Source organism: Lagenorhynchus albirostris, chromosome 14, assembly GCF_949774975.1.
Source record: "Lagenorhynchus albirostris chromosome 14, mLagAlb1.1, whole genome shotgun sequence".
Lineage (NCBI taxonomy): Eukaryota > Metazoa > Chordata > Mammalia > Artiodactyla > Delphinidae > Lagenorhynchus > Lagenorhynchus albirostris.
In genome coordinates, this window is record NC_083108.1 from 83,577,387 (window position 1) to 83,604,446 (window position 27,060).

General features: G+C 46.7%; 2 protein-coding genes across 2 annotated transcripts in view; both read left to right on the top strand.

The window, feature by feature from the left end:
- TMEM132B (transmembrane protein 132B) overlaps window positions 1-27,060 on the top strand; it is a 178,359-nt gene that overhangs the window by 42,158 nt on the left and 109,141 nt on the right. The gene's annotated exons all lie outside the window — the stretch shown is intronic.
- On the top strand, window positions 24,250-24,837 carry LOC132532256 (nucleolar protein 56-like). The gene has a single exon (XM_060170536.1). The coding sequence runs from the start codon at window positions 24,250-24,252 to the stop codon at window positions 24,835-24,837; it is 588 nt and encodes a 195-aa protein (XP_060026519.1).

Here is a 27,060-nt window from a genome sequence, read left to right on the forward strand (position 1 = left end):
TCTTCTACCCTTCTACCCTTCTACTCATCTACCATTCAAAGGCCATCCCAGTTCCAACATCTTCTGAGAAACCCTCTTCAACTGGATTTTGAATTCATTTTGCCCCGATTCTGTGCATGAAGGGGTTTGTTGGAAAATATACTGGTCTCAGGGTCCCTAGCTTCATTGGCATTTTACGGGAGGCTCTCCTCAAGCAACAGAGACCCAACTCTAATGTCTTAATCCATAAAGGAAACAAATTAGCTCATATAATAAGAAAATCCAAGGGGACCCCTGACGTCAGGCACAGCTGGATCTAGGTGCTATAATAATACCAGCAGGGATCTGTTTCTCCGTCTTCTGGATTTCTCTAGGTTTTGTTAATTTCCATTGGGGTGACAAGATGGCCCAGAGCAGCTCTAGGCTTTCACCCTCTCAGCAGTGCAGTCTTTTCACCATGGATACGCCTCTTTCCCCGAGGTTCCAACAGAAATCTCAACTTGTGTTTCATTGGCCCAACCTGAGTCATGTGTCCGTCTCTGAACCAATCACTGTGACCAATGAAATGGAGCACATTGATTGGCCTGGCCTGTGTCCCATGACGAGCCCTGGAATTTCAGATGAACCTAGGGCCATCTGAGCCACAAGGACTAAAAGTGTGGCGTGCGTTTTTCTACTGTTATCAGAAAACAGGAAATAGATGCTAGGTTGGCTCAAATCATATACGTCTGCTACACTTGGATCTCCAACAAAATTAGAAAATTTAGAATTTGGAAGCCAGGACTCTTCGCCAGTTTTATCCCTAAGTAGATAGTAATCCAGTTCTTTATTAAAGTAAGCGAATACATAAATATTTTTGTTTTTATTCGCTGTGTGATGTGCTTGGTTGTGTCTGTCTGTGCCGAACAGGCAGAAAGGGACAGCTTCTGATGAGCCTGGCAGTGAAGCTGGATTCTCAAGAATTACCCAGATAATTAAGTATAATTATGAGAAGTGCTGTTAAAGGAGAAACATTAGGAACTTCAGAGTGTAAAACAGGGAAGTCTGGTAGAGTCGAGGGGTGATGGCTTTCTTGAAGAGGGGACCTCACACTGAGACCTGAACGGTAAGTTGGTGTCACCTAAGTGAAGTGGTGGGCGGGTTGGGGGATGGGTGTTGTTTCCACATGCTCGTTAAACCCAGAATGGATACTGACATATCTAGCGGCATGGGTTAAACTTCTATAAAGACTTTTTTTTTTTTTTGCGGTACTCGGGCCTCTCACTGTTGTGGCCTCTCCCGTTGCGGAGCACAGGCTCCGGACGCACAGGCTCAGCGGCCATGGCTCACGGGCCTCCGCTCCGCGGCACGTGGGATCTTCCCAGACCCGGGCACGAACCCACGTCCCCTGCATCGGCAGGCGGACTCTCAACCACTGCGCCACCAGGGAAGCCCCTATAAAGACTTCTTAATAAAAAAAAAGCTGCTTTGAATTTTCTGAGGATGATTGTTACCACCTTACAAACTTGGCTGTCCTTTTTCTGGAGGTAAAATTGGTTGATCCCCTATCAGCAGCCGGTGAACTTTGGGTCTATATAATTATGTTGGTCTTTTTGGTCTTTTTGAACCATCCACAAAGCCTCATGCCCAGCAGCCACAAGCCCACATGAAAAGCTGACTAGCCAAGCTTAGGAATGGCATTTGGCCCCAAGAATGAAGTTTCCCCCTAGAAAGCTAACGGGTCCCCAGGATGTTGGAACGTTCAGCCTTAGTCTTGAAATGCTCATAATCCAGTGATTCCAACTTAAAGTTTGCAGGGTCAGAACTGATCTCCCCAGGGCTTCCCCGGTGGCGCGGTGGTTGAGAGTCCGCCTGCCGATGCAGGGGACATGGGTTCGTGCCCCGGTCCGGGAAGATCCTACATGCCGCGGAGCGGCTGGGCCCGTGAGCCATGGCCGCTGAGCCTGCACATCTGGAGCCTGTGCTCCACAGAGGGAGAGGCCACAACAGTGAGAGGCCCGCATACCGAAAAAAAAAAAGAAGAAAAAAAAAAGAATTGATCTCCCCAATATTAAGTACACTAAAAGCATTGGACATCTCCTTCTGAGCTAAAGCTTCCATCTGATAACATTTCCAATCCTCTCCTGACCCAAACTACTTCATTCAAATCTTACTTGTGAGCCAATGGGTTTTCATTAGTGGCAGGATATTTTTAAAGTGCAATTTTCATAGCGCTCTGTTAGCCGACCCTCCCTGGAGACCGGAGTGGTCTGCGTGGCTACATCCTTGGGGATAAAATATTGCCACAATAGATTGGATGTTGATGGGCTGGGCTCAGAGGGTGACGTGCATTTCAGGATCACATTTCTTCTCCCTTTTCTAAGATAAACACTCTGTCAGTTGTTCATAGATTTCCCCCTCTTTGTGCTGATGACGTCTCACGTTTTTGATGTATAAAATCAATGTTATTTCTCTTGCATTTTCTCTATGTACGATTGTGATTGCCTATACTGACTGTCCTTGGAAACCCATGAGTGTGCACTTGAAGGAAATGAGCAAGTGAATTATCCAGCCACTTTACGGCAGGGTCCTTGCCATCTCAACCCGCTCTGGTTTGAAAGGAAGCTCTGGAGCCGTAGCTCACCTCGAGCTTCTCTCTGCTGGGAGGGAAAGAATTAGAAGGATGGTAAATGGAGGGTGATTTCCTCCTCTCCTGTGTGGTCCCGGAAAGTCACTCAATATCTGTCCATTTGAAAGGTTGACCCGATGCTAAAGGGGAAAAAATATTAACATAACATGAAGCCAGTGAATTTCTTCTCTGCCAGAGGTCACCTCTGCTGGGAGAGGACGTCAGTCAGCCCTGGGCAGCTGTGAGGTGAGAGGTGACCCTTTGGACTCTGTGGGCTGTTCTCTGATTCAGTCCAGAGTGTCAGATGTCTGCTTGGGGCCGGGTTCCCTCCCTCTTTCGCTTTTGGATCAGGGGATGGGCAGAAAGTGACCATGATCTGCAGAATTAAAGCCAGTCTCAGCAGACACCAGCCATCACTGCAGAGTGTGGACCGAGGGACACCGGGCACCTTTGGTCTGCACGGTAATTGCTGTGTGCAAGTTACTTAGTTGCCCTGCGCCTGGGTTCTGGAATTGATTTCCAGACCAGACTGCGAGACTGTTAGCCCAAGGCTGAGCTCAGCGATCAGCCTCAGGGGCATAGGGTAATTATTTATTTTGCTAAATAACACAGACAATGCTCTGGCTTAATTATAGTAGTTTTGCTGGGAAAAAGAATGGTGATGTTTTCCGTGTCACTGTCTGTTATTAATGAGACTTTGCTTACTTTTATTGGCAAGACTCCGCCGTGCCCTTTGGTTTGAAATGATTTTCTAATGTGCCCGCGTCGTTTATGAAAGAGGAAGATTTCCAGACTATCTTTTGGAGGTGAAATCATTGTGTTTTGAGAAAGCCTGAGTGTTTATCTCTTCCTGAGTTTCAAGACTTGACTGTGTAAAAATACACCATCTTTACCATCTTCGTATGTCTCCACACCATCAGTATTTGTTTTAATCCCAGCATTAAGAATCCCAAGTGTCAGGGCTCTTTTCAGGGGTGCTAACGATTGACCCCACTGACACTCAAGGGTCCTGGATCTGAGTCCCAGCCCTGTCACTAGGTCGCTGCGCAGGGCAACTGAGTAACTTGCACACAGCTATTACCGTGCAGACCAAAGGTGCCTGGTCCCTCGGTCCACACAATAATTTGCCTTGGGCAAATTCTTTAACGTTTGTGAATCTCAGTTTCCTAATATGTAAAACAAGTGGGTTCATTCTTCTATTCACATATTAGCTGAGTGGCTACTGAGCCAGGCACTGTTGTAGGTACAGTACTAGGAATATGACGAGAGAAGTAGACAAGATTCCTAGTCACCAGGAGTTTATATTCCAGTGGGAAAGACAGACAATAAGCACATACGCGAATAAATGAGATCATTCTATGACATAAATAAAAATGTCATTGAGACAGTTGGGAATGGAGGGGGGAGGCTGCTTGTGGGAGGGGCACAGGGAAAGCCTCTCTGAGAATGGGGACATGGGGAAATGGTGGTATTGGAAAACTGATTAAAGCAAAGGAGCCAGATCTGCAAACTTTAGAGGATGAGCCGCTCAGGCAAAGGAAAGAGCAAATTCTCAGCCACGTAGGCGGGTCCCTTGAAGTGTCATCCAGCTCTAAAATCCAGAGAATTCTGTGCCAGGCATTTCTTTTTTTTTTTTTTTTGGCCGCGCTGCGCGGCATGAAGGATCCTAGTTCCCCAACCAGGGATTGAACCCATGCCCCCTGCAGTGGAAGCACGGAGTCCTAACCACTGGACCACCAGGGAAGTCCCCAGGCGTTTCCAGCTGTATTCCGCCGTTCTTTCAGGCTCGCTTGAGTCAACGCTGTTTACTTATTGTCCTGGGTCTGATTTTTGTGTCCTTACTGAGGTTTAGCTGGTGTCCTAAGCACCTCACTATTTATTATGCGTTAAACCTCCCGTCTCTCCTGGCCTCTTGCTTCCCTGTCTGCCTCCAGCAAGTGAAATTCAGGCTGGGACTCGCCCTGTATCATCTCTGTCAGTTTCATGCTCCACAGGCACACCTTGTTTCATTGCGCTTCGCTTTGCATGTACGGCGTGGTCTGTTTTTTACGAATTGAAGGTTTGTGGCGACCTTGCGTCAGGCAAATCTATGGCGCCATTTTTCTAACAGCGTTTGCTCACTTCGTGTCTCTGTGTCACATTTTGCTAATTCTCGCAACATTTCAGACTGTTTCGTTATTGTTATGTTATGGTGATCTGACCAGTGATCAGAGATGCTATGATTGTAATTGTTTTGGGGCGCGACAAACTGCGCCCATATAAGACCTTGAACTTGGCTGATAAATGGTGTGTGTGTTCTGACTGCTCCACCAACTGGCTGTTACCTCATTTCTCTCCCTCTCCTCGGCCCTCTCTATTTCCCGAGACACAGCAATATTGAAATCAGGCCAGTTAATAGCCCTACAATGGCCTCTTACGTGTTCAGGGGAAAGGAAGAGTCTCAGGTCTCTCACTTTAAATCAAAAGCTGGAAATGGGGCTTCCCTGGTGCGCAGTGGTTGAGAGTCTGCCTGCCGATGCAGGAGACGCGGGTTCGTGCCCCGGTCTGGGAGGATCCCACATGCCGCGGAGCGGCTGGGCCCGCGGGCCATGGCCGCTGGGCCTGTGCGTCTGGAGCCTACGCTCCGCAGTGGGAGAGGCCACAACAGTGAGAGGCCCGTGTACCAAAAAAAAAAAAAAAAAAAAAAAAAGCTGGAAATGATGAAGCTTAGTGAGGAAGGCAGGTCGAAAGCTGAGACGGGCTGAACGCTAGGCCTCTTGCACCAAACAGCCACGTTATGAATGCAAAGGAAAAGTTCTGGAAGGAAATTTAAAATGCTACTTCTGTGAATGCACTGAAGAACGCTAAACAGCCTTATTGCTAATATGGAGAAGTGATGGTGGTTTGAACAGAAGAGCCAACCAGCCACAACATTCCCCTAAGCCTAACCCTAATCCAGAGCAAGACCTTACCCATCTTCCATTCTGTGAAGGCTGAGAGAGCTGAGGAAGCTGCAGAGGAAATTTTGAAGCTAGCGGAGGTTAGTTCATGAGGTTTAAAGGACGAAGCCATGTCTGCATAACATAAAAGTCCAAGGGGAAGCAGCAATTGCTGATGTAGAAGCTGCAGCAAGTTATCCAGAAGACCTCACTAAGACAGTTCATGAAGGTGGCTACACTAAACAACAATGTAGACAAAACAGCCTACTCTTGGGAGAAGATGCCATCTAAGACTTTCATAGCTGGAGAAGAGAAATCAATGCCTGGATTCAAAGCCTCAAAGGACAGGCTGACTCTCTCGTGAGGGACTGTTGCAACTGGTGACCTGAAGTTGAAGCTAATGCTCGTTTCCCATACTGGAAATCCTAGGGCCCTGAAGAATTATGTTCCATCTCCTCTGCCTGTGCTCTACAAATGCAACAACGAAGCAGCTCATCTTACAACGTGATATACTGAGTATTTAAAATCCACCGTTGAGAACTACTGCTCAGAAAAAAAAAGATGCCTTTCAAAATATTACTTCTCGGTAACGATGCACCTGGTCACCCAGGAGCTCTGATGTACAACGAGATTAGTGTGTTTTCACGCCTGCTAACGCAACGTCCATTCTGCAGCCCACGGATCAAGGAGTGATTTCAACTTTCAAGTCTTATTCATTAAGAAATACATTTTGTAAGGCTATATCTGCCACAGATAGTGATTCCGCTGATGGAACTGGGCAAAGTCAATTGAAAACCTTCTGGAAAGGACTTGCCATTCTAGATGCCATTAAGAACATTTGGGATTCATGGGAAGAGGTCAAAATATCAACAGGAGTTTGGAAGAAGTTGATTCCAGCTCTCGTGGATGACTTGGAGGGGTTCAAGACTTCAGTGGAGGAAGGAACTGCAGATGTAGCCACGCAGGAAATAGCAAGAGACCTAGAAATAGAGGTAGAGCATGAAGGTGGGACTGAATTACTGCAATCTCATCATAAAACTTTAACAGACGAGGAGCTGCTGCCTATGGATGAGTGAAGAAGGGACTTTCTTGAGATGGAATCTACTCCTGATGCAGATGCTGTGAAGATGGTTGAAATGACAACAAAGGATTTAGAATATTACATAAACTTAGTTGATAAAGCAGTGGCAGAGTTTGAGAGGACTGACTCCAATTCTGAAAGAAGTTCTGTGGGTGAAATGCCATCACACAGCACTGCATGCTACAGTGAAATCATTAGTGCAAGGAAGAGTGAATCAATGCGGCAAACTTCACTGTTGTCTTATTTTAAGAAACTGCCACAGCCCCTCCAGCCTTCAGTAACCACCACTCTGATCATTTAGCAGCCATCAACACCAAGGCGAGACCTCCCCCCATCTTGCTGAAGCCTCAGATGATGGTTAGCATTTATTTTGCAATAAAGTGTTTTTAAATTGAGGTATATACATTTTTTTAGACATAACGCTATTGCACACTTAATACACTACGGTGTAGTGTAAACATAACTTTTAGATGCACTGGGAAACCAACAAATTTACGTGACTCAATTTATTGTGGGCTGGAACCAAACCCGCAGTATCTCCGAGGTATTCACTTTTCTTACCGCTCTCCCAGTGATTAGAAATTGCCTGAAAAATAATATGCAATTTAAGATTGTAATTCACCTATTATTTTCAGCAAGGTCTAATGATGAAAAGTGCTGGCATTTCTAACCAGTGTTGATATTATTCTAATTCATGAAGTCGATTAGGAGAACCAGGCAGCGACTAAATAATTGATGTCTTCAGCTGGCAAGGCGCTAATTCTTCCTATGAATGCATTATGCCTTTATGTGTCTACCTGGTATCTAGAAATGAACTACTCACTGACAGTGTCCGATGCATCTCAATACACTGCTAAAGAGTGAATAATCTTAGAGCCTGGTTCAAATCCTTTTGGGCAGGCCTGGACCTGGCTTCCCACCACCTTGGGACCCCTTGACCCAGGGAGCCCCACCTGGATGGACAGACTCTGGCTCTTAGCCCCATTTCCAGGGAATACTACCCTCTACATATTATTGTAATTTTCTCAGGCCAGTTGCTCCATGGTCCATCTGGTTAAACGAACCTCCTGAAGGGGCATCTGGTCAACCCACTAATCAGGACCCCATCTTCCAAACAGTTATTTATCATGATTATTGAGTTTTCTTGGTGCCATCTTAAATCTTATGCCCTAATTCTGGCCCTGATGTCAGGCTTCAGTGACAACAGGAGGGGTTCCTCCTTCCTGATGGCCCATGTCCCATGAAAGCATCTTGGCACAATCAGGCCACGATATTGCTTCAGTTCACTTGTTTGTTCAGGCTAGTGTTTGTCTGGTCTCTAAAAATTGCTTGGAGGATCCACGTATAGCAATGTGTCTAGATATCAGGCAGCACTAGCCCCTCTCATGCTGGATTCCACTCATTAGTCTCCTGACCTTGGAGAACTCAGTGTTTTCCTGTATTCCTTCCTTCCTTCCTTCCTTCATACATGCATTCCTTCATGTTGAGTGCCTAAAAACGTGCTTCAGTTTTTCCATCTGAAACGTGGTTGTAACGATATCAACTTTAATAATATATAATAAAACAATAATACAATCCCATCTAGACTCTGTATTCAGATCTTTGCATCGCCAGCCCCTTGGGGTCATTCAAGTGTCACCTCCAAAGGCAGACCTTCTCTGACCATGAACCCAAAGTTGTCCTTCTCCACCAGTGTCTATCACATCAGCCTGTTTTCATTCCTCTCTAGCAACTGCATTTTGAAATTCTGCTTTTGCGTGTTTATCGTTTGTCTCTCTCTGTTTTAGAATGTCAGCTCCATGGGGGTAGGGACCTTATTGGTTCTTTTAATACTGTTATATCCTCAGCACCTAGAAGACAGTCTGGTGCATAATAGATGCTCGTGAAATTATTTGTTGAGTGAGGGTCAGGGCGTGGGTCAAATGCCGCTCCGATGTTTGTGAGAGTGTTTTGTTTCTTTTCAAGCTTCATATATATGATGAAAGGTAAATGCTTGGAGGACTTTGGCCCAGCAGTCTCTGGGGAAAGTAATTTTAGTTCTCGGAACCTTGGCCATCTCATCTGTAAAATGGCAGGAATGATAGTACGTGCCTCATAGGACTGTTGTGAGTGTTAATTTGATAAGATAGCATACGAATAGCACTTGGCGCGGGACTAAGTGTGAAGTCACCGTGGTGTGACGAGTTCATGGCACCAGACTCCATCTTCAGTGAATTCCAGAAATACCCGGCATTTATTTAATGTCCCATTGGAGACTTTTTTTCATTATCAATTGATCCAGCCCTTTAAAGCCCATTGCAGTGTGAGGTCATTTTCATAATAGTGAGTTCTCTGAATTTACTCTTTGGTTGTTAAATTGGAACTTTCAGAAATTCATCATGAATCTCCAGGTGTGATATAAGTGGAGGTGAGCTTTCGTGGATTCCTCCTAGGTCTAAGTCTTGTCCTCTCCTAGGGCGTCTCTCTCTTCTGTGTGATGTTCATTAAATAATTTTTTTTTTTTTGCGGCACGCGGGCCTCTCACTGTCTTGGCCTCTCCCGTTGCGGAGCACAGGCTCCGGACGCGCAGGCTCAGCGGCCATGGCTCACGGGCCCAGCCGCTCCGCGGCACATGGGATCCTCCCGGACCGGGGCACGAACCCACGTCCCCTGCTTCGGCAGGCGGACTCTCAACCACTGCGCCACCAGGGAAGCCCTAATTCAATAGTTTTTTACTAAGCACCTACTTGGTGCCGGGTTCTGTTCTTGGAGCTGAGTGGAGAATAAGATAGGAAAGGTCCTTGTCCTCATGGGCTTATTCTATTGATGGAGAAGTAACATACATATGCACAAGTTAAGTGAACACACATACGTACATGTAAACTGTGTGCAGGGGTCGATGCTATGAAGACATAAGACAGTATACTGCAGTAGAAGAGGGATATGCTTGGGTGTGAGGGGGGTGGATGATTGTTTTAGATAAGGTGGCAGAGAAGACCTCCATGACGGGTGGCACTGAAGGAAATGGGAGGTCCAGGCACGTGGGTGTCTAGAAAGAGCATCTAAGGCAGAGGGAGGAGAAATTGGAGCGGCCCTGAGGCCAGGGGTGTGGTGTGCTTGGTGTGTTTGGCAAAAAGAAGTTGGCCAGTGCCACTGGAGCATTGGCCAACTTCTTTTTGCCAAACAGAGGGGAAGTCACGCCAGAGAGATGCTGGAGCCTTTGTCTTCTGGGTCTCGTAGGCCTTGGTGAGGACTGTGGATGTACTGAGTGAGGTGCGAAGTTATGGGAAGAGTGGCTTATGTTTTCAAAGGATATCTTGGCTGCCCCTGGGGCGTCGTTTCTGGGGGAGGGACAGAAGCGGGGAGACCAGCGAAGCAGCTGTTGTGATGGTGCGGGTGAGAGATGATCTGGCTTGGGTTAGGCTGCTATAGAGCAGGGAGTGAGCCCTCAGACTCTGGGCTTATTCCGACAGTGGAACTGGTTGGATTTGCTGACGTTTTGGAGCCCCGGTGTGTGAACGAAGGACGAGAATCAGGGATAACAGCAGAATTTCACCCGAGTGACTGGAAGATGGACTTGCCATTTATGGACCTGGGGAGACGTGCTGGGAGGGGCCGGCCGGGGAACAGGGTGGCGTCCTGTGACTGCTGTTGGCCACAGCAAGTTTGAGATGCCTGTTCCACATCCACGTAGGCAGTCTGGAGATCAGAGGAGAGGTCTGGCCTGGAGACATAACTTTGGGAGCCCCCAGTGCAGAGTGGGTATTACACACAACATCATTTCATGGTTTCCTAGATTTTATCATCATCCCCTCAATTCACCTTTTCCCACAGGAGCTGGACCACATATTGGCTCCTATCCCATGATTCCCACACCTCGTCAGGGTGAGGTCAGGTCCCACCCAAGTCAGTAGACTGTCTCACTGCAGCCAGGGTGAAGCCGCTTAATGCGATGAGTGCCCAGCGGCGTATGGTGTGAAAATCTGTGCTGCGAGAGAGCGGCCCACAGTGTAGCGGAAGTCACCCTGTTCTTTGTCGTGTCATTAGTGGGGAAGGGGAAACAGGATACAGTCTTTTATGGGTAGATCTCACCAGGGCAACGGGTGAGATCCCTTCCTGTTTCGAGCATCACGGCTCTGCTCTCCAGAGCAACTTAACATGATTCACATGGTGCAGACGCCTCCGTACCCAGCCTATAGCGTTTTGGAGTTCTGAGTATCTCACGGGCTAGTGGCCAGAAGTAGAAAAAGAGGCTCTTTGTAATTGGGGAGAAAGGAAGAAAGTGCTGGACTGTGAAATTCTGAGAGCAGAGGCTCTACCACCTGGCGCTGCAGACCATCTCCATCCTGGGTCTGTGCAGAGGCTGTACCTTTCACAGGGACCTGTGACAGTTTTCCAGCAAAGACCCACTTGTTTGTGTATTTCTGTGACAATGAGTCATTAGTCTGGACCTGGCACTGGACAGTGAGGGGTAGGAGACATGTGCCTGCCCTTTAGGGTCTGATGGGAGACACACACAGAAACGAATGAAGTTTACACGCTAAAATGAGGGCACAGGGATGGTCTAAGGAGGGGCTGACAAACTTTCCTGGTGGATCCAGGAAGACATTTCCAAGGCTGTCCCTGTATCTGCCCGTAGTGACGACATGGGGATGGGCTTATGATCCAGCTCTGCCTGGTACCAGGACCAAGACGTTTCTTTTACTGCCAGGGAAGAGAACAGTCCTCTCTCCGTCACAACACTGCTGTGTGGGTATCTGTTTTCATTTCTCTCAGTTGTCTAGGAGTGGAATGGCTGGGTCCTATGGTAATTCTCTGGTAACTTTTGGAGAAACTGCTAAGTTGTGCTCCCGTACAGCTGTACCATTTTACATTTCCCAGCAGCAATGTGTGACAGTTGCAATTTCTTCCCTTTCTCCCCAGCGCTTGTTAGTTTCTGTTTTTTCTTTTTTCTTTTTTTTTTCTGGATGAAAGCCATCCTAGTGGGTGTGAATATCTGTTGGTTTTGGCCTAGACTATTTTAGCTCTGTTTTCTGTCCCTTGCCCTGAAGAGTTTTATTTGGTGCATTTTGGAAGGATGATTTTGACATGTGGTGTCGGTAGGGATAATAAGTTCCGACCGAAGGAACTGCATAGGCTAAAGCGTGGAGGTGGGAAAGCCTAAAGGATGTTCAAGGAATTGCAGACGATCTGGGATATTGGGAATATGGTGTGTGAAAGGCCAGGAGCTCAAGGTGAGGGGTTGTGATTTGGGGAATCTTGGCAGTCAGACTGAGAAAGAGCTAGTGGGGTGTATGAGTGGACAGATTTAGTTCATTGTGCAGTTAGTTTCCAACACCTTTGCTAAATGAACATTTTTTTGTAGTTACTATGTGTGGACCAAGAAAGCTGATAACTTGGGGTTTGGTTGTGTTTTTTTGCGGGGGGAGTTTTGTATTTTTTGGAATGATTTGTTAATGCTTCTAACTTGACCAAAGATTGCAGCTTATACCTCAACAGAACAGGGATATTTTCAACCCCACAACTGCAGACAAACTGGAGTGATATTGTTGTGACAGTTTCTCTTTCTTCATTGGGTGGCTAATGAAATGAACAAAGAAGTGCAAACTAGAGCTACGATAAACGTCGTGGGAAGATTCACTTGTCTCTTAGGGGCTTAAGTTTCTACCACCTTTACTGGGGAGCAGTGTGCATCCCGGATGTTGTTTTGTTCTTTTTTTTTTTTTTGCGGTATGCGGGCCTCTCCCTGCTGTGGCCTCTCCCGCTGCGGAGCACAGGCTCCGGACGCGCAGGCTCAGCGGCCATGGCTCACGGGCCCAGCCGCTCCGCGGCATGTGGGATCTTCCCGGACCGGGGCACGAACCCGTGTCCCCTGCATCGGCAGGCGGACTCTCAACCACTGCGCCACCAGGGAAACCCTCTTTTTTTTTTTTTTAGTCATTAAATGATTTCTCTTTGGTTATACAACAGTACAGAAGAACTAGACCTATAGTCCGGTCTTCCTAAACAACACAGCTTGCATAATACCTGGGGCACAGTAGGTAAATTGTAGATATTATTGGTCCATCTCTACCAGTCCACACCTGTGCACACATGCCTTTTCGCCTAAAATGATAACACTGTTTTAGGAGTTTGGGATTAACATATATACACTACTATATATATAAAAGATAATCAACAAGGAACTACTGTATAAGGCACTCTACTCAATATTCTGTAATAACCTAAATGGGAAAAGAATTTGAAAAAGGGCACTCTACTCAATATTCTGTAATAACCTAAATGGGAAAAGAATTTGAAAAAGCATATATATATGACTGAATCACTTTGCTGTACACCTGAAACCAACACAACATTGCAAATCAATTATACTCCAGTATAAAATAAAAATTAAAAAAAGTAAAATGACGCACTTTTTTTTAAACATCTTTATTGGAGTATAATTGCTTTACAATGGTGTGTTAGTTTCTGCTTTATAACAAAGTGAATCAGTTATACATATACATATGTTCCTATATCTCTTCCCTCTTGCGTCTCCCTCCCTCCCACCCTCCCTATCCCACCCCTCCAGGCGGTCACAAAGCACCGAGCTGATCTCCCTGTGCTATGCGGCTGCTTCCCACTAGCTATCTACCTTACGTTTGGTAGTGTATATATGTCCATGCCTCTCTCTCGCCCTGTCACAGCTCACCCTTCCCCCTCCCCGTATCCTCAAGTCCATTCTCTAGTAGGTCTGCGTCTTTATTCCTGTCTTACCCCTAGGTTCTTCATGACATTTTTTTCCCTTAAATTCCATATATATGTGTTAGCTTACGGTATTTGTCTCTCTCTTTCTGACTTACTTCACTCTGTATGACAGACTCTAGGTCTATCCACCTCATTACAAATAGCTCAATTTCGTTTCTTTTTATGGCTGAGTAATATTCCATCGTATATATGTGCCACATCTTCTTTATCCATTCATCCGATGTAAAATGATGTACTTTTGTGTTCTACTTTTTCACTTACCATTCTATCAGAAGAACTTCCAGTGTTGCCATGGTGTTCGTAAACACCCCTTCAGTGCTACAAATGCCTGTCCAGGGAGTTACCATCATGTCACTGCTTGTCCTCTGTTGGACGTTCACAGCTGAGGGGAACCTTGACAGATTTTATCACGTCCAGTATCTAGTTTTCATTGGTCTGGCAGGTGCACCCCTACTGTGTCATGGGAACTGTCCTCCCCACTCTCAGTCCGTGTTGTTCAGGGTGAGGTCACGCCCTTCGCTATTCCCGGTGTGGCCACGTGTCCTGGGCTTGGACACTCCGATGACTTCACCCCTCTAGACGCTGTGAGTAAGGCTTGGGCATGTCACCCAAGTCTTGCCAGTGAGACTCAACCATGAGCTTTTGTGTGAACAGTTTGGAAAAAGATTTTCTTTCCAGGGAGCTTGTCAGCAGAAGGATGAGGGGGTCTGGACTCCCAAACATCACCTCCTGAACCTGGGGTCACAACACAAAGAAGTAGAGAGAGACTCTGTCCTGATGATGTTGTTTGAGCCCAAGATCCAGTCCGTCCACATTGCAATATTCTTTCATAGGAGCCAATACATTTTCTTTAGTTCTTTTTTTGTGTGGTAAAAAAAAAACCTCGTACCCTAAAATTGACCATCTTAGCCATTTTTTAAATGTATTTATTTATTTTTTTAATTTTTGGCTGCGTTGGGCCTCCGTTGCTGCACGCAGGCTTTCTCTAGTTGCGGTGCGTGGGCTTCTCATTGTGGTGGCTTTTCTTGTTGCAGAGCACGGGCTTTAGGTGCATGGACTTAAGTAGTTGTGGCATCGGGCTTAGTTGCTCTCTAGCATGTGGGATCTTCCCGGACCAGGGCTTGAGCCCGTGTCCCCTGCATTGGCAGGCGTATTCTTAACCACTGCGCCACCAGGGAAGTCCCATCTTAGCCATTTTAAAGTCTACAGCACAGTAGTGTAAACTAGAGGTAATGTGTGCGACAGATTTCTAGAATTTTTCATCTCGCGAAACTAAAAATCTATGCCCGTTGAACAGCAACTTTCCCTTTTCCGTCCCCCCAGACCCTGGCAACCACCATTCTACTTTTAGTTCTGAGAGTTTGACTAGCTAAAGACCCATATAAGTAGAGTCATGCAGTATCTGTCTTTTTTGTGACTATCTTATTTCACTTAGCGTGGTGTCCTAAAGGTTCATCCGTGTTGTAGCATGTGACAGGATTTCCCTCTTTTTAAAGGCTGAATAATATTCCACTGTATGTGTGTACCTCATTTTCTTTATCCATCCATCCATCAGTGGTGGACGTCTGAGTTGCTTCTGCCTCTTGGCTATTGTGAATAAAGCTGCAATGAACATAGAGGTGCAAAGGTCTCTTCAAGATCCTGTTTTCAGGGGCTTCCCTAGTGGCGCAGTGGTTGAGAGTCCGCCTGCCGATGGAGGGGACACGGGTTCGTGCCCCGGTCCAGGAAGATCCCACATGCCGTGGAGCGGCTGGGCCCGTGAGCCACGGCCGCTGAGCCTGCACGTCCAGAGCCTGTGCTCCGCAACGGGAGAGGCCACAACAGTGAGAGGACCGCGTACCGCAAAAAAAAAAAAAAAATCCTGTTTTCAGTTCTTTTGGCAATATATCCAGAAGTGGAATTGCTGGGTGATATGGTAATTCTATTCCTAATTTTTTGAGGAACGCCATACTGTTTTCCATAGCACTTGCACCATTTTACATTGAACCAACAGTGCACAAGGGTTCCCATTTCTCCACATGCTTGTCAACATTTGCTGTTTCCTGAGTGTGTTTTTAAAAAATCCTATCAGATGTGAGGTGGTACCTCATTGTGGTTTTTTTTTTTTTTTTTTTTTTTTTTTTTTTTGTGGTACGCGGGCCTCTCACTGTTGTGGCCTCTCCCGTTGCGGAGCACAGGCTCTGGACGCGCAGGCTCAGCGGCCATGGCTCACAGGCCCAGCCGCTCCGCGGCATGTGGGGTCTTCCCGGACCGGGGCACGAACCTGTGTCCCCTGCATCGGCAGGCGGACTCTCAACCACTGCGCCACCAGGGAAGCCCTCACTGTGGTTTTGATTTGCCTTTCCCTGATGATTCGTGATGTTGAGCATCTTTTCATATGCTTGTTGGTCATTTGTATACCTTCTTTGGAGAAATGTCTATTCAAGTCCTATGCCCATTTTAAAAATCAAGCTATTATCTTTTGCTCGTTGTTGAATTGTGGGACTCTTTTATATACTACGGAAATTAACCGCTTTTGAGATATGTGGCTTTGCAGATGTTTCCTCCCATTCCGTAGGCTGCCTTTTCACTCTGTGGATTGTTCCTTTGGCTGCGCAGTTTTTCAGTTTGATGCGAGGCAGGGTGGTCTCCACTAGACCCCAGGTTTCCCATCTTCCAGCGGAGTATCTTTTACCCTTCAAATGGTGAGCTGCTGTGTTTTATTTGTGAAATTGCAGGAGAAATCCTTCAAACACAACTACTTATTGAAACAGCTGCCTGCTAGTTGAGGCATGTATTCAGCTATAAAATAAAAACGTCTTTCTTGTATTTCCATGAGACAGGTGTGTGCAGTGCGCTGGGATCAAGACGACAGCTTCGTTCCTCACGCCTTAGAACCTGAGCCTCCAAACCACATTCCTCAGAAGGTTCTCTTGCGTCTTGTGAAGACAGATGTGCTCTAGGGAATGTCCAGGAACAGGCCGTATTCGAGGCAGGGAGGCTGTGTAACTCCTCTACGTTAAAATACGATTTATTCTGCTTTCCAGTGACCATCTTCAAAAGGCATGTGCAGGCTGAAAATCCCATTTGCTGGTTATAGCTGGGGTCACCAGGGCGGAGCTGGACTCCCGCGTTAGGGATGGTACGTGTGGGTCTAGGACAGCCAGGTGGAGCTGCTCCATCTCGCTGCAAGGAGGACAGTGTGTGACAGCTCCTAGGTGCTACCACCCACCCTCAGCGTCCCTCTGGGCTACAGAGCTGAGCTGAGGCCACTTTCTCCCCGGGTAGCCCCCAGCCATTGACTGTGGACCACACGGATTCTGTCTGGGCTCCGGCCATCCCTGCCCAAGGCTGGACTTGTCTCCCGGACATCTTTGCTCCAGAGCTCCGCGCTGGGAGCCTCTCCCTGTCCCATCTTTCTCCCTCCTCCTTCTCTTTCTCCAGGGTATCACTCTCAACTTCCTCACTCCCAGCTCCATTTTAGCATCTGCCTCTTGAAGCATCGCAATAACACGGGGTCCAAGATGCTTCCTCTCTTTACATCCCTGATGTTTCTGGCTCCTGAGCCGTTGTACCCAGTTTCTTTATGAGCCGCGTCTCAGTGGCTGGTCTTCAGCATTGGGGGTGGGGAGAAGAAATAGCAAAAAGAGGTTGTAAAGAAAAGTTCCGAGTTCGTGTCACTTTGGAAATGAGGGTGGGAGCAAATCCAGACACCACGGGTCCTATTTGGGGAGGCCAGCTCCCCATCTGGGGTCGCTGATTTGTTCAGGGGTCAGAGTAAGGAAATGGTTTGGATGCCTGGACATCTTTTGAGTTGACATCTTTCTCTGGGAGTCGTTTTCCCTGCTTTATCATCCTGCCTCCCCGTATTTCTTTTCTTTTTTTTTTTTTTTTTTTTTTTTTTTTTGCGGTACGCGGGCCTCTCACCGTTGTGGCCTCTCCCGTTGCGGAGCACAGGCTCTGGACGCGCAGGCTCAGTGGCCATGGCTCACGGGCCCAGCCGCTCCGCGGCATGTGGGATCCTCCCGGACCGGGGCATGAACCCGCGTCCCCTGCATCAGCAGGCGGACTCCCAACCACTGCGCCACCAGGGAAGCCCCCCTCCCCGTATTTCTGTAAGTGTTCATCCTCGCCTAGACCAGGCTAAGAGGAGAACCGTCTTGGTCGGCTTTGCTGAGATGAGGTAGGCACCCTCCCTGTCCCGGCCAGCTCTAGTTAACCCTGAGATCGCAGCTTAGCAGCACAAAGGAAAATGATTGGCTGGCGTAACTGATGCGTGCAGGGCAGGGCTGGCCTCAGGCACAGCTGCCCCTGGGGCGACCCACTGCTGCCATCAGGATACAACCTCTGCCAGCCTCTGGGCACCGTGGATCCTGAGATGGTGCCACCTGAGGTGGGTTCTCTCCTGGGTGTGGTAGGGGGGCCTCCGTCAATTCTAGGCTTACCTCCTGGCCTCAGACAGCCCCCCTGGGAAAGATGTCTGTTCTCACAACTCCAAGCAAAGTCCCGGAAATGGGTTCTGACTGGCCACACCTGGAAGGAGCCGGGGGTGGAGTCAGCCCCACCTGGACAGAGTGGACAGAGTGAGGGAGAAGTTGATCCCTAAGAAGACTCAGGTGTGTGACAGGTAGATGTCACCTCACCTGGGTGACAGGTTTAGAGGAAGGTTTGAAAAAACGAGGTGTGTGTGGGAGCACCCAGCACAGTGCCTGGCTCACAAGCAGTCAATGGAGGTTGTAGGTTAGTATGATTGGCATTGTCATCACCGTCGTTACTATGGTATTTTATTTTATTGTTTTATATAACAAAATGTGTCAAGATGCATATTCCCTTTAAATAGAACTAAGAGGAAAAAAGTGAATTCTCCCTATACCTTTCTTAGTGATGGTGAGAAGTACATGATCTTGTCTTCTCTTTCTAGAACATTAAGGAAGCATTTGAGACATCAGTTAAGTTTTTTTCTGTATAAGGATTGCTGTTACCAATCCTGAGTATAAAAGTGGCTGTGCAGTTTAGCTCTGGTTTTTCTGGTGACGTTCGTTGGATATGTAACTTTGTCACCTACTTTTGTACCTTGTAATTAAAACATGATGTGTTTGCGTTCATGTCTGGGGAGTAGGGGGCTCAAAAGGTGTTTAAAGAAGGCAAGTTGGACAGTATGAGCCTATATATTATAAAAACGTTAAGGTTTGACTTTCGGGGGTAAGGCAAACTGTTATCGTCTTTCACTGAGTTGAAATTCACGTAACGTAAAATTAACCGTTTTAAAGTGAACAACTCAGTGGCGATTGGCACATTTGCAGGGCTGCGCCTCCAGCATCTCTAGTTACAAAAACGTTTGAAGCAGTTGCTTCCCACCCCTGTCCTCGGGAATCACCGACCTGCTTTCCATCTCTGTGGATGTTTCATATAAACAGAACTGTACAACATGTGACCTTTTGTGTCTGGCTTCTTTCTCTTAGCAGAGTGGTTTTTTTTTTAAATTTATTTATTTATGGCTGTGTTGGGTCTTCGTTTCTGTGCGAGGGCGTTCTCTAGTTGCAGCGAGCGGGGGCCACTCTTCATCGCGGTGCTCGGGCCTCTCACTGTCGCGGCCTCTCCAGTTGCCGAGCACAGGCTCCAGACGCGCGGACTCAGTAGTTGTGGCTCACGGGCCTAGTCGCTCCGCGGCATGTGGGATCTTCCCAGACCAGGGCTCGAACCCGTGTCCCCTGCATTAGCAGCAGATTCTCAACCACTGCGCCACCAGGGAAGCCCAGCAGAGTGGTTTTGAGGGTCACTCACAGTGTAGCGTGGATGAGTCTGTCGTTCCTTTTATGGCTGAACAATAGTCTGTTGAGTGGATTCACCACGATACGTTTATCCATTCATCAGTCGATGGACATTTGGGCCATCTCCAGCTGTTGGCTATTGGGAATAGTGCTGCTATAAACACCCGTGCGCTAGGATCTGCGGGAGTCCCTGCTTTCTTTTTTTAGGGACGTGGAGTATATACCTAGGAGAAGAACTGCTATAGTTCATATGGTAATTCTATGTTTAACTTTTTGAGAAAATGCCAACCTGTTTCCAGGATTGCCTTTTGAAAATAATAATGACAACATCTACCTTAATTCTCGGGCTTGAATGCCGGATGGGACCGGTCTTCCAGGAAGTAGACATGTGTAAAGCTGGTCTTCCTCACAGATATGCAACTCCATGGGAGACTGGAACAGAGTCTGGGGCTCATTTGCATCGGTCAGGCTCAAATGGTGAGAAATGATTTGCAGAAAGCATAGTAAAGCAGCATCTTCCTCTCCACCCACATCTGTAGCTGTTAGTGGATGGCAGCCTATTATGCATGGACTGCTGAGTGTACTTTGGGAAAATCTGTCTGGATACGTGTAATCAGGTGCAGGACAGCATTACTGCAATCCTGATTTAACGCCAGCCCTATTAGAAGCAGGCTCTCATCAGCTCCACACAGATGATAATTTATGTTTTCATCGACTGCGCACTTTACTTCTCACTGGCTTTTGAATCAAACCTGGGTATGTATCTCCTTTTTTTAAGAGTACAGTACATTTCACTTTCACTTAAAGGCGTCCGAATGGATTACGAAAAGATTCAAACTCAAAACTGATCTTATCATAATTTAAAAAAATTATTGGGAGAAAAGGGAGCCACTTGGACAGCCAAGTCATGCAGTTATCCCGATTTATGGTGCAGATTTTCTCTCTAGTGCACAATCCACCCCTTTCCTTATGAGAAAGAATTCTGAAGAGTCTTTAAGCTAAGTTAGTTAACTCTTCCTTCACCTGATTTTTCTTTCTTAAGAAAATCCCTTTATTTTTTTTCCAAGAATCTGAATTTTTTCTCTTCCCACTCTGAGACAAAATTATTATATTTTTGGTATTGGGACTCTTCTATTCTTCCAACCGTAGTTAATACTGACCGACTATCGAGGTTCTGAGGGGTAAAGTTCAAACATTCCTAGCTTGGCATTTTGGATTTTTAATTTGCTTCCGTTTAAAGAGCAGATAAAAGCATTTTGGTTCTGTCAATTGGTTGAGTTGGGTTTTTTTGGCAACGAGAAACATCACGTGTTTTTTTTTTTTTGCGGTACGCGGGCCTCTCACTGTTGTGGCCTCTCCCGTTGCGGAGCACAGGCTCCGGACGCGCAGGCTCAGCGGCCATGGCTCACCGGCCCAGCCGCTCCGCGGCATGTGGGATCTTCCCGGACCAGGGCACGAACCCGCGTTCCCTGCATCGGCAGGCGGACTCTCAACCACTGCGCCACCAGGGAAGCCCTAACATCACGTGTTTTGGTGTCTGTCTTATTAGCTGAGGTCTGGGTGACATTTTTTATCTTGGACTAGGCAGGGACTATTGCTTTGGGAAGAACAGAAAACCAGATGTGAGTAAAAAAAGGTAGTTTATTGGGAGGATGCTAGGTTAGTGCATGAAATTCGGAGGTCCACCAAATGACTGAGCTACAGGAAGATCAAAGCCAAAGGTATTTCTAAAGACCTCAGAGGAAGGAATTCCAAGAGACTCACTTCAGGGTTCTGTGCTCAATATTGTCTTATCTCTCAATCTTATTCTTTATTTTAATTCATTCATTCATTCATTTTGGCTGTGCCGCGTGGCTCGCGGGATCTTAGTTCCCCAACCAGGGATTGGACCCGCACCCCCTGCGGTGGAAGCGCGGAGTCCTAACCACTGGACCGCCAGGGAAGTCCCTCAATCTTATTCTTTAAACTCAGTTTATCCAAAGAAAATCTGATTGGCTCTTTGCTATCCCATGGACTGGCTTCCCATGGGTCAGACATTGCTCTGGTCCAATCAGTTGGGCTAGCTGTAGGCTGGTGGGGGAGAAAGGATCACCTAACACAGACGTAGCTGCTGGAGTCCAAACCTCGGAAGAGTCAGGGATGGGCTATGAGCTGAGGAGACACCCAAAAAGGTGTCCTCTCACACCCTACCCCTCTTGTTGGGTAACATCTATGTAACCTAATCTTCTCTACCTTTGTGTGCACGTACTACATGGTGAGAACATTGTTAAGTTTGGGCCACCCCACGTCCATATCTGCTTCTTTTCATGCAACGTCTTGACTTCCTTCTGGGGTCTTCCTTTCTCTTATCACGAGCATCGTGGATGGGCTGCAAATTAAGGTGTCCTACATGCACTGACCATGCTATGGGGACATCACCTGGTCAGTCAATCAGATGCTCTCTCCTGGGACGTTGAGTCTGGACTAAGTTGGCGCAAGGTTGGACAAGACAGTATGAGCTGTTACCAGCTGCCCTGGTTTCCGTTGTTTCTGAGACCTATTTTTTTAAGCTTTTCTTTTCAACCAGTGAGCTATAGCCACCTGGTGTCCTCCAACAAATTCGACAAATTCTGCTTAAGTTATTCAGTGTCTGTTGCTTACACCCCCAGAGCCCTAACTGATTCACTGTTGAAAGTCAGGAGAGTGGCTCTGAAAACTTGGGGGTGTGGGTCCTTTGTCAGAAAGGAGAGTGTCAGTTAAGGTCACTGGGCTGTTTTTACTAAGACCGGAAGATAGTCTCTAGAAATTATTTGTAAAAGAAGGGAAAAAAAGGCTCTAAAAATTCTCACTTAACTCAGTCTGGTCAGCTCTTGAACACCCTGGTTCACTAAGGTTCTATAAAATCGCCTTCTCTCTTAACTGACCATATTTCTGATCGTTGCAAAGTGCGAAGGTAAAATGAGTTGCCTTTGGCCTCTTTTTCCCTCCTGACAAGGGTCTTCTTGTCCGATACTCCCATTTTCCTACCGTGATCCCTTGCCAGTGCTGTTCATTGCTGCAGTTTCTGTACTGCTCGTACATCACTACCACGCTTAGAAGGAGCAGCACACTGTAACATACTTAGCTGGGACAAGGTCTCCTCATTCCCCTGTGACCTTCGTGAGTGCTAGAACAAGGTCTGATTTCCCTTCTTACCTGTTAGGCCATACCCAGTACTTGGCACTCAGGGGTACTCAATAAATCTTTATCGCATTGAATTGTGTTACTATTCTTTTTACCAAAACCTGTGCCTGAGTTTCCATTTTAGAATGCATTGAAGGTCTTGTGGTTTCATCCATTGAGTGAATTAAGAGCTCTGGGTCTTTCCTCTGGGGGAGGTTTGGAATCTGAATTTTAATGTTAAACGTGGTGAGATTAGGCAAGTTGGGCTGGAAGTAAAGTCCCCACACAGCTGCCTTATGGCTTCCTGACTTTTGCCACTCGCTGCCGGTGGAACCACTCTTAAGCTACTGTTTCTCTCCATCTTCGATTCTGAGCACCAACTGCAGTCCAGACGTAGCTGTCATTTTTTTTTTTTTTCTACTAGCTTTCAACTGAAGGACCTACTTGTCGTCCAGTTTAAGTATTGGCAAGAATACCAGAATTACCTGGGACTAGGAAAATAATTGCGTGTGTGTGTGTGTGTGTGTGTGTGTGTGTGTGTGTGTGTGTGTTAGCACAATTATGGCCAGAGTAGTGGTGGTACAGGGCATCATAAAATTGCCCCTGGAAGGAATATCATTTATGGCTAGTTTATGCTGTATTCTTCTCAGCCCTGAGACGTGTCCAGTTAAAAAAAATCTATATTTGAGCAAGAAAGAGCTGGTGAAGAGAAAATTAGAATGATTCCTCAGTGGAAAGGGCATGGACATAAAATCAGGTGTGATCCTTGCTTTATTGTGTATATCACTCCACTGTATTATATGGTTAGTGATAGAATATTAGCACATGATGTTGTATGTTACTATATTGTGTTACACTGTATTGATTATGAGAGAGAGTAACTGTGATGTTAGACGGCTTGGCCCTACTGTGTGCTGGCTGTGTGACCTTGGGTGAGTTGGGATGCTTTGACCAAGAAACACTTTTTTTTTTTTTTTTTTGCGGTACGTGGGCCTCTCACTATTGTGGCCTCTCCCGTTGCGGAGCACAGGCTCCGGACACACAGGCTCAGCGGCCATGGCTCACGGGCCCAGCCGCTCCGCGGCATGTGGGATCTTCCCGGACCTGGGCACGAACCCGTGTCCCCTGCATCGGCAGGCGGGCTCTCAACCACCGCGCCACCAGAGAAGCCCCAAGAAACACATTTTTGAGGTGCTATTAGAACAGGGTGGCTGTACTTACAGCAGTCTGGTGATGTGAAAAATTCTGGGCCTGAAGGATCATGGGTTCTCAGTGTATTACGTCTGAAGGCCTTGAGAATTGATATCAGAGGCCTGATGGGCTGTGACAGTTACTCTTGAACTTCTGCAGCCCCAGAACCTTATTTTGCTGTGGAGTAATATTGTCTTCTAAATACGAAGCTCTCAGGTGCCGTAAGAACCCTCTGAGGGGGTGGCCACTGCTAAATTTCTATTTCCTGGTGTCAGGAGACAAATGTGCCTAATTGTTGACCGTCCCCCATTTTTTTTTTGGACTGACTTAATATCTTCAGTGGAATTAATTATGACCTCCCTTTGGGGTGGGGTCAGTTTTGATGTGTCTTGCTTGTGTTATTCTCCCTGCTGAAGTTAAGGGGATTGACACAGTATGCAGTAGCTCACTTGAAAGTGCTAAGATCAGAAGGTAAAGAATGCCATATGCCACCCCACTTAGACTTCCTGCTATACAATGCCATTTTATATTGTAGCTTCTAGGGAAGAAAGGCATGTTGCTTAAGAAAGATCATCATTCCCTGGGCCCAGCAAAGGGACCAAGTTTCCAGAGCCCTGAAGACAAGGGGTGACACCCCAAAATATGGACTGATTCTCCACTCTACCTTCATTGGCCGAGCAGCTGAACAAAGGCCGCATCTCCCGATGCCTGGCAAACAAATGCAGTATTGCCTCATGAACTGATTGCTTCTCTGAGGTACCTACCCGTGTATCTGGGGAGAAGCTTCGAGAACAAGTTGAGGAGCGGCTGTCCTTCTATGAGACTGGAGATAGTCCACGAAAGAATCTGGATGTCATGAAGGAGGCAGTGGTTCAGGCAGAGGAAGCAGCGGCTGAGATTACTAGGAAGCTGGAGAAACAGGAGAAGAAACGCTTGAAGAAGGAGAAGAAAAGGCGGGCTGCGATTGCCCTGGCGTCCTCAGAAAACAGCAGTGAGACCCCAGAAGAATGTGAGGGGACAAGTGAAAGACCCAAAAAGAAACAAAAGCAAAACCCCCAGGAAGCTCCTCAGGAGAATGGAATGGAAGACCCATCCGTCTCCTTCTCCAAGCCCCCCCAGAAGAAATCTTTTTCCAAGGAGCAGCTGGTTAGTAGTGATCCTGAGGAGACAGCTGGCAGTGGAAGTGTCACCAAGAGGAAGAAATCTTTCCCCAAAGAGGAACCAGTTAGCGACCCTGAAGAGTCAGGACACAAGAAAAAGAGGAAATTCTCTTGCAAGGAGGAGCCTCTCAGCAGTGGACCTGAAGAGGCTGCTGCCGCGAGAACAGCAGCTCCAAGAAAAAGAAAAAGAAAAAGCTCCGAAAGCTTCTCCCAGGAAGATGAGATGGACACTTCCCTAGTGGGGCGTAACTTGCAGGGATATTTCCCAGCCCATCCCCTATAGCCCAATAGAAGTCAAACCAAAACCAAACAAAACAAAAACAGAAAGATCATCAGCATTGTTTTAAAATACAAGTAGCAGGGCCTCCCTGGTGGCGCAGTGGTTGAGAATCTGCCTGCCGATGCAGGGGACACGGGTTCGAGCCCTGGTCCCGGAGGATCCCGCGTGCCGTGGAGCGGCTGGGCCCGTGAGCCACAACTACTGAACCTGCGCATCTGGAACCTGTGCTCCGCAGCAAGAGAGGCCGCGATAGTGAGAGGCCCGCGCACCGCGATGAAGAGTGGCCCCCGCTTGCCACAACTAGAGAAAGCCCTCGCACAGAAATGAAGACCCAACACAGCCAATAAATAAATAAATAACAAACTGAGTTGCCCACATTAAAAAAAAAAAAAAATACAAGTAGCAGGGTACTGCCTTTGATTCAGCTATTTGAAGTCCTTGTTTTCTCAAGCTAAGTCCCTTATATGTGGAATCTTCAAAAAAATGATACAAATGAACTTATTTACAAAATGGAAACAGACTCACAGACTTCAAAAACAAATGTATGGTTACCAAAGGGGAAACGTGGAGGGGAGGGATCAATTAGGCGTTTGGGATTAGCAGATACACACTACTATATATAAAATGGATAAGCAACAAGGACCTACGGTATAGCACAGGGAACTCTACTCAATATTCTGTAATAACCTATATGGGAAAAGAATCTGAAAAAGAATGGATATATGTATAACTTTATCACTTTGCTATACACCTGAAACTAACACAACATTGTAAATCAACTATACTCTAATATAAAATAAAAAGTAAATTGAAAAAAAAGTTAAGGGGATGACGTGGGAATTGAACAAGATGAAATTTCCCAAAGACAGTGTGCATCCCTGAGTAGCCTTGTCTGTTTCTCCTTACTGGATTCTTGTTGTTTTGAGATTGTGTTGAAACCACAGGAGGTCTGAATTGCGTTACCCAGGCGCTAACTCCCCAGTCTGCTTGGGAAGAGAATGCCTCAGTCTGTTTTCTAACTTTTCCTTTGTAATACTATTTAGCATATCTTTCAGGACCCAGTTATTCAACAGCCTTGGTGGAAGTAGGTTTATTACAACAGGTACCTCCCTCTTCCCAGGAAAATCAATAAGGTTCTTTCTTCCTTAGCTCCAGAAATGAAGGCTGTCTTTGAAAATGGAAGGTGAAGGCTAGACTTGCAGGCCAGTGGGCCTAGCACAGGGTGACTGGTCTCTAAGGAATTCACTGGGATATTCCAGTTGTTAGATTCTTTGAACGCAGCCCATCGTAGCTCTTTGTATTTGTTAAGATGATTGATGTTAGCTGCTGTAACAAATAACCCTGTATCTCAGGGGCGTAACACAGTCCAGCGAGGCCTGGATGGAGTTTCTGAGCTACATCCAAGTTCAGGCCGTGGTCAGGGACTGCTTCTGTCCCATGCTGTACCATCTGGAGACTGTGCTTGTTGTCATGCCATCCTTAGAAGTTTCCATGGAAACCCTGGAACATCTCACTGGGTGTTTTCAAAGGCCAGGTTTGGAAGTGGCTTTTGTTACCTCTCTCCACATTTCATTGGTCAGTAGGCAGAGACAGGGCTTCAAGGGAGGCTGACAAGTGTAGCCTTTCTGTGTGCCCAGGAAGAAAAAACAGCGAGGTGAACGTGTGATATAGCCTTGATGCACTTGTCAAGTATATTTTGCCGTTTTCCACCCTTACGTTGTCTTCTTCTCATGGAATTACTTGTTTTCTTTTTTTTCCTTCCTTCCTTCCTTCCTTCCTTCCTTCCTTCCTTCTCTTTCCCCCTTCCTTCCTTCCTTCCTTTTTGAAAGTCACACTCATGTTCTGCTCTGGACATCTGTTGAACTTGACCTTATATCTTTCGTATTCATCATTTGACTGTATGCTGTTGTGTCTTTTACTCTTTGAATGTTTCTGTGTCTCAGTCTTGTCTCTCCCATCATCACCTGCTCCAAATGTTCCCAAAGTGGTCGGCTCGGCTCCGAAGAAGTTTTCCATTTGTCTGGAAGGGGTTGCTGCTTAGTACCTACAGAGCGAGAGCAGTGCCTATTTTAGCTCTTAATTTATGCAGAAACCCTTAGCAAAGTAGAAATAGAAAGGAACTTTCTTAACTCGATAGTATCTTTCAGAACCCTACAATAAACATTATGTTTAATAGGAAATCAAAGTTAGGACAAAAGAGGAGGAAGTGTGTTGGTATCACGGCTG